General features: G+C 37.0%; 1 protein-coding gene across 3 annotated transcripts; it reads left to right on the forward strand.

The window, feature by feature from the left end:
- Window positions 1–2,103: 2,103 nt before the first annotated feature.
- Window positions 2,104–7,866, forward strand: LOC136063140 (uncharacterized). Of its 3 annotated transcripts, none has more exons than XM_065763075.1 (4): window positions 2,104–2,487; window positions 6,146–6,387; window positions 6,581–6,628; window positions 6,738–7,866. In XM_065763075.1, the coding sequence occupies exons 3-4, from the start codon at window positions 6,583–6,585 to the stop codon at window positions 7,154–7,156; spliced, it is 465 nt and encodes a 154-aa protein (XP_065619147.1). In that variant the 5' UTR covers window positions 2,104–2,487; window positions 6,146–6,387; window positions 6,581–6,582; the 3' UTR covers window positions 7,157–7,866. The 3 variants fall into 3 exon arrangements, with proteins under 3 accessions (XP_065619147.1, XP_065619148.1, XP_065619146.1); XM_065763076.1 differs by having other exon boundaries at window positions 6,150–6,387; XM_065763074.1 differs by lacking the exons at window positions 2,104–2,487; window positions 6,146–6,387 and having other exon boundaries at window positions 6,475–6,628.
- The last annotated feature ends 465 nt before the right edge of the window (window positions 7,867–8,331 follow it).

Raw genomic sequence — 8,331 nt, forward strand, 5'->3', positions numbered from 1 at the left:
AAAACAAAAGGAGTTTCACTTTAGGACCTTAGGTTGAAAAGGCTTTGAGTTTGGGCTTTAAGATGGAATTAAATTCATAAGTAGTGGGCTTTATGGTGGAAATAAGGCTGAGATTTATTTTATGTTTATTAGGATTTTATAATTGATAAAAACTATTTTAAAATTGTTGGATAAATACAAAAAAGAAAATAGAAATGACATGGCTGCTGACGTGGCTCAACGTGAGCGTAGCAACATTAAATTCTACGCTTCAGCTTTTAGTAATATATAGATGAAGGCTCTCTAATCTTCAAGTTATCAGAATTATAATGACCCTTGTTACTGTGATAAAATTTTAGACTAATAAAAAAAGTAATCGTGCTTGAGTCAAGGGAACTAAATTTAGATTTTTAATGTAAAAGTTTATAGTGAATAGCAAAACATGCATTAAAATTATGGTTTTAACTTTTAAGCTTATAACACAATGCAATGGCTTTTTCTAGTCTTAAAAATTTGTTGATTGACCACATTTCAGATCGCTTATATTAAATAAATTAGTTTGTAACTCTATGCATATACATAGATACATTTAAAGATATACAATAAGATGCATAAGATAATTCATATATATATATATATATAATTTAAATACTATTGATAGTTATTTTTATATTTTGTTAACTTTCTAAAAGGTTTTGTAAGGATATTGTAAGAGCTACGGTTTTGATGGCCCAAGTCCTCTTAGAATAGTAGTGCCTTGTGCTTCAAACTAAGCCCAAACAATAGAAGATTATTATGTAGAGGGTGGGAAAATAGTTCTAATGTAATTAGGAGTTATGGTTAGGACTAAGATCATGGAGCCCAAACAACGAAGAATAAGTCACACAATTATTAATTAAAAAGCTCTCTTCGGTCAGTTTCAAGGAAGAGTTCTTATATATGATTGACACAGGTTTCTATTAGGCAATACACTATTCACTTTCTTGTTTCTTCTCTTTTATTTCCCAAAAAGTGAGCCCTCCTCATCTGGAATTTCTTTCCTTTTTATATCCCTCTTCTTTGGATCCTAACCCTCCACTTGTATGTCTCAAGAATTTTCTCAGGATACGTGTCTTATCAGGGCTCTACTAAAGGTGGTAGAAGGGGTTGTTAGCTGTGAAAATACTGTTCAGAGTTCATTTCCTCATTAATGCAGTTGATAAAGTTGTTACAGAACATTTAATGTGGAGAAGAAAGGTATATCCTTTCAGGAAGCTTCCTCCCACTGTAGCTCTTACAAATATTATTAGGTATAAAATATAAATTCTCTATTTTTTTTAATCATTGGCTTTCTTAGTGCCAGGGACGGACCTAGGATTTCATGCTGGGGGGAAGGGGCAGAGATAAGCAAAAAAAAAAAAAATTCAAATACGCATCCATATAGTATTAATAAACTATCAACCAAGACTCATTGTTTCTTAATATATTAAGATACAATCATCTACCAACAAAAACTAAAGACACGAAACACTATTGTTTCTTAATACAATCATCTATAAAAATGGAACTCGACGCTCTTTCAAATCTTCAAAATCATCTACGATTCAAATCTTCAAAATCATCTATGAACTCACAAACGGTTGTTATTACTAACTAAAGACAAATACTAGAATTTAAGTAATGTGCATGATCCATTTAATTATAAATTTAGTATTTCTCACTTCTTTTCAATTTATAAATTTATCTAATTTAGCATTATAAGTTAACAATAGGCACAAGTGAATCGCTGTTATTTTCTTAAATTTGTGTGACAATTTTCTATATTATATGATTTGTTTTTTTCTTTTGTCTTTCTTCTTTGGCTTTATTTATCTTTGTCTTTGTCTTTGTCTTCATCTTTGTCTTCATCTTTGTCTTGTCTCCATATTACCCAATCCCACTACCGACATTATAAATTTATTCTGTACTACTAACAAAAACTTTTCTTGACTTTACTTTTTTTTTTTTTTTCACTTGTCTTTATTGTTGCCCAACTACCCGTCAACAAAGAACAAATTGACAAATACTACACTAATATATTCTTTAATCTTTACAAACTCTACTCTCTCTCTCTCTCTCTCTCTCATCTATATAATACAACTTATACAAGAGAGAGAGAGTCACAAACACAAAGTCACAGAGAGTCACCAAGCCGAAAAAAAAACCATAGGCAGTCAGGGCCGTCAGACATAGACTCAATTCACAATCACAAAATCACCAACATTAGTTCATCACTAATCAGTAAAAATACAAACACCACAAGTCCACGAGCATAGATTTTTAGATTCTGAGATTCATAAACATTTTATTAGGTTTTGAAGGAAAGGATAGATTAAATACCTGTGAACTGTAAAGGATAGAGCAGTGGAGCAAAGAAGCTGGGTTGGGCAGTGCAGATCGAGCAACCAGCGGCAATAGCAAGATGGGTCTCTCTCACGTCGGCGTGGGCAGCAGCGTCATGGCGTGGGTGGCGGCGTCACGATGTGATAGGTCTCTCACTTTCTCTGTCTCGCTCTCGCCTCTCCCTTTTTTTTTTTTTTTCATGGGCTCTTGAAAACTCCTAGGCTGGCCGGCTGGGATAGGAATGGTTGAGTTGAGGGGGGCGGGGCTAAAAACCAAGGGGGCCCAAGCCTCTTTTTTGCCTTAGGCCCCCACCTGGGTCCGTCCTTGCTTAGTGTTACTTTTTGTTCTCCTTACACTAATATTCGATGTACACAGGTCACAGGATTATGCATACCTTAAGTTCTCACTGCTACTATATAGTCAGAATATTTTAACTTGTTTAGTATAGGGGATTTCGATGTTGTGGCTGTTTCTATGAAGCATTTTCTTTACAAAGTGTAAGAACATCATGAAAGTTTTGTCACTCAAGTACACTGGGAGCAAAACTAGACTCCACCCAATGAGAGTAAGGAAGAAAAGACAGTTGATAATCCTCAACACAAATAATGAGGCACAAACCAGGCCAGCAATCAAACATCTCAATAACCTTATGCGGCATAACCCAATGAATACCAAACAAACAAAAAACCATTGACCACATATGCTGATGAGAACCTCAATTACTTAGATTTGAAAACATGAACTATAATTTCTAATTTTAAATGGCTTTAGTATAAAGCCATACAGTGATGAAAGTGGCTTATATTAGAGACCTTTAATTGCATGCTTATGTTATTTTTTCCAACTATTGATCTGGAAATATAGAAAACATTAAAAGGTTTTATTAATTTTGCACTAGGTAGGCCTACTATTCGTCTCTGCACTCATTGTTATAGGATCATATTGCTTGTTCACAAACTTCCAATGCCATTTTCAAAGTTATCCAGACATTGAGTTCCTTAGGAGTAATGGAATTTAGCTTATTTTTCTTCATTTATTTTGTCGAACCTTAAAAATTTGTTTAAGCATGCAAAATATTGGGGAGTGAAGCTTGGCTCTTGTATCCATCCAAACACTGATATCTAATAAAAAAATAAAAAAATAAAAACACCACAGGTAGTCAGGGCCGTCAGACATAGATTCAATTCACAATCACGGAATCACCAACATCAGTTCATCACTAATCAGTAAAAATAAAAACACCACAAGTCCACAAGCATAGATTTTTAGATTCTAAGATTCACAAACATTTTATTAGGTTTAGAAGGAAAGGATAGATTAAATACCTGTGTACTGTGAAGGATAGAGTAGTGGAGCAAAGAAGTTGGGCTGGGCAATGCAGATCGAGCAACCGGCGGCGACAGCAAGATGGGTCTTCGGTTTGGGTATGCGATAGCTGATGGCAGTGTGGGTACTGGGTAGCAAGATTGGTCTCTCTCGCGTGGGCGTGGGTAGCAGCGTCACAGCGTGGGTGGCGGCATCACAACGTGATGGGTCTCTCACTTTCTCTGTCTCACTCTCGCCTCTCTCTTTCTTTTCTTTTCTTTTTTCTTTTTTCTTTTCCTTTGTTTCTGGCTTTTTCGTTTGATTTTGGAGTCTTAATGACTACTGGGTTTTCTTCTCTCTCTCTCTCTTAATTTTTTTTTTTTTTAAGGTTTATAAAATTTTACATGCTAAATTTTTATTTTTTATTTTTTATTTTTTGGGCCCCTTTTTTGGGGGGTGGGGGGGGAGGTGCCCAGGCCCCCTTAGGTCCCCACCTGGGTCTGTCCCTGCTTAGTGTTACTTTTTGTTCTCCTTACACTCATATTCGATGTACAAAGGTCACAGGATCATGCATACCTTAAGTTCTCACAGCTACTATATAGTCAGAATATTTTAACTTGTTTAGAATAGAGGATTTCGATGTTGAGGCTGTTTCTATGATGCATTTTCTTTACAAAGTGTAAGAACATGATGAAAGTTTGATTGCTTGAAATTGTGAATCAATCAGATGATGGAGACATTAAATCAAGAGAGACTAGTGGAATACCTAAAAGAGCTGCAGCTTAAAGAGGATACAAATGACTATTATGCTGCTACTCTGGGAGGAGAAACATTAACTAGGAACCCACATCTAGACAGGGAGTGATTCCCTGCCTAGGAATATTGGAAAGTTTCATTGTTGTTGGATGTTATGCAGCATTTTTTTTTCTTCGAATATTTCAGTGTAAGAGTGTGATTGGCTGCTTAGGAATAATGGTTATAGCTAATTCTATTTATTGTTGCTATTAAAATTTTGCATATAAGCTTTTTCAGTCAAGCCAATTCTCTGTTGTTCGCTCGCTGGTATTTGTAGGATGATCATGTTATTCATCACTTTACAAAGTTTTAATTCTAGGACTCAGGATATCAGTCACAAAGGAAATTTCAACGCTAGATTGCTCTAAAACACTAATGATATTGTTTACCTATCTTGCTTGACCTTAATGGAACTGTTATCTAGCTTTGAAGCCCTTTCAATATATATATTATATAGCAATAAGAAGGTGGATATCATATACCCAATCCTTCTAGTCAGGGAGGGGAACATATTTGTAGTATTGAATGGATCATCTGTTAATTTGGAATTAGATATTAGAGACCAATAGACCATGTATAGAACACAAGTTGTAGCCTTTTTAACATTCCTGTAACTAGGGCTGTCCACAGGTCGGGTTGGGTCGGTTTTGGACCTAACCCGAACTCGACCCGTTGGCGTCAGGTGGAGGGTGGAGGAACCCAGACTCGACCCGTCGAAAAAATCGGTCAAGTCAGTTTCGGGTGAGGGTGAACGTCGGTCGGGTCGGGTGGGTCGCCATAATAAAGAAAGCAGTAAAATCTAAAAAAAAAAAAGTCGCCGAAACTTGGAAAAACTTTCCAGATTCTGGAAATATTCGCCAGATTCTGCATTTTTGCCTAAAAATTGCTGGGACTTGGCCGAATCTCCTCAAATCTAAGCTCGACCTTGCCGGATCTACTCGAATCTAAGCTCGATATCGCCGGATCTACTCGAATCTAAGCTCGATCTTACCAAATACGGTCAAGATCTCACCAGATCTCCTCGAATCTAAGCTTGATCTTGCCGGAGTTGGCCGAATTTGTATAGAACATTGGTCGGGTCGGGTGGCTCGGGTTTTGGAGAAGAACACCACCACTCGACCTGCTGACATCGAATCTTGGGTGCGGAAACCTGTAACCGATTGACAGGAGCGTCGGTTTGGGCTGAAATCGGGTGGAGATCGGGCGGTTTGGTCGGTCTGGCGGGTGTGGGTTGGGTCTGGACACCCCTACCTGTAACCAATTTGTGAGGTTTACCCCTATTAAAATAAAGAAGTTTATACAAATGTCACCCATGACTTTAAAGTGAGTGTCAATTTGATCCTTGTATTTTCGATTTGAACAATTAAACATCTGCACTTTAGTTTAGTTCTTTCTACCTCATAAATAATTTTGATTTAGACATCTATTTGATGCAAATTTTGTACTGTATCAAATATAATCTTATAAGCTTTTCAACAGTACCTTGTTTGCACAAACCCAAGGTCTAGATGACTCTCCAATAGCTGCCCAAAGTTGGTAGAAAATAAGAAATTGCAGGAACTCATTAGAAAATGGAAAATGTGGGAATGCTTTCTGATATAAAGTTAGAAATTTATGGATAATTTGCTTAACAAACAGTTACATCAGCCGCCAAAGCTACATTAATTACTTGTACAAATTGACTAAGTTGGATTCCTTGAACCAGATAGTGAGTTTTCTCTATGAGATGGCCAAACGGAACACAAAGGCAGAACATGCTTGCTGTAAGGCTCTAAACAGCTTCAGCATTACCACACTCAAAAAAAAAAAGCAATCGAAAATCCCAAGCCATTTGAGTCAATCAATGGTAAAAGCTGAACAACCCAATTGAAGTAAGGCCCTACTGTACACTGTACAGCAATTGACACCGCGTAGCGAGATGTGAATGCTGTCGGCAAGTAAACAAAGGTAAAGTCCCTTTTTGACTCACAAATAAAGCTGTCAATTGCACTTTGTAGCTACGAAAAAACCTCTTCAGCGCAGTGGAAATTTCCCCCTCATCCTTTTTTTTTTTTTTTAAACACAGTATCTTAGCTGAATTCCTTCCAAACACACCATTTTGATACGCAATTCTTTCTCTCTTATCTCTCTCCCAATTCAGATATGTCAATCTGCAACATCGGTATGCGGCAGAACCAAGTTGATCCAGGTAAAGTTTCAAAGAATTTCGAGTTCTTAGACAAGAAAATTTCAGTAACTTAATACTACCATGTAATTGCAACTTATTGTTTTTTCTTTTGTGCGATTTTTGGTTGCAGAATTTGAAACAAGTGAATCACTAGTAGAGTCGTCACATTCCATTTCCATCGCATCACTCTTCCCACCTTACAACTCTGACACTGGTGCTAGTTCAGAATCCGACGAAGTAGCTTCAAGATTCTCTCATCTTTCCCTTACCATATCCTCCTCATTTTCTCGCGTCTTATTCTCACCACCACCAACAACAAATGTTTCCATTGCATCACTTTTCCCACCAACTATATCTGACACCGAGTCAGAAGAATCTAACCAAACGCCTCCACGATTATCTAATTCCATAGACTCAATCTTCCCACCAGCCAGGTCTCCACCATACAGATCAGATACAGTCTTAGTCACAAGCATAATCGACGTCAACCACTTCTATCAAGCCGGTACTACAGCAAGGGTTACACTAACGACCTTAACAAGTATATAGGGGATTTTGATTTGGGCAAATGGAAACAATTATAACGGGGAATGGGAAAACGGGGTTCCGAAAGGGGACGGAGTTTTTACTATGGGGGTAGATGGAATGAGGACCTTAATCAAATGAAAGGGGCCTTCTATCCATGGAATGGGGACAGTAATGGTGAAAATTTGATAATTACAATGACGGAGAGTTCGTCGGACGAGATGAATTTTTCGAGGATTTGAATGGGATTCTGATGGAGAAGCAGGGGGTATAATTTGTTATATCATTGACAGTGTGGAGGCTTTCCTAAATTACTCTCATTTGAGTCCTTACAGCAAGCTTCATAGACTTGAATTGAATTGGGTTTGCAGATAGGAAAGTGTGCTCTCTGGCTGGTGGATTTTCTACTCCTTTTTGGCAACAGCACAATCAATACATTTTCATCTTTACTAATGTCTCGAACAAAAAAAACTTAGGTAGTCCTAGAGCACTGTTCCGAGACTACTTAAGAATTGTCCATTCCTCTCATACTGTACATTAGACAGTGAGAAGGGTGTGTATTACAAAGTCTAAAGAAATCACAAAGAGAAAAAAAGTAGGCTCCTAGACAGGGGAGTGATTCCCTACATAGGGATATTGGAAAGTTTCATTGTTTTTGGATGTTAGGAAGCTTTTCCTTAGCTGTGTTTGTTTGCAAAAATTTTGGTGCAGTAGAGTATAGTTAAATTGATTTAGTGTTNTTTCCAGTACTTGGGGACTTTTAACATGATTTAGAACTTATCAAAAGGGTGGGGAAAAAAAGGAAAAACAGAAAAGAAAAGATCTATGCCGCAAGACAGAATGCAGCAGGGTGATATTCAAAGTATTTAGAACAAAAATTATATGTGACGAATTCCCTAATTGAACCTATAGCCTCATGATATCAAGTGAAGTAATAATATTTACGAGAAGGATGCCACAAAAATCAACGTAAATTGGCTTTATTATTATTTTTTATTGGATATTTTCCAGGATGGTACCTAATCAACCAATTCAAATCATTTGAACCTAAAACTCATAAAATTGAGCAGCATGAATAAAGAATGTGCTTGAGTAAACCAAAATAGAGCTCCAAAGAGCAAAATGATCCAACTGACCAATAGGTATCTCCACAATCAATCCACAATGAACTAATTGAACCCCAAATCTTAGAACAAAAA

This window comes from Quercus suber, unplaced genomic scaffold (assembly GCF_002906115.3).
Source record: "Quercus suber isolate HL8 unplaced genomic scaffold, Cork oak 2.0 scaffold_490, whole genome shotgun sequence".
Lineage (NCBI taxonomy): Eukaryota > Viridiplantae > Streptophyta > Magnoliopsida > Fagales > Fagaceae > Quercus > Quercus suber.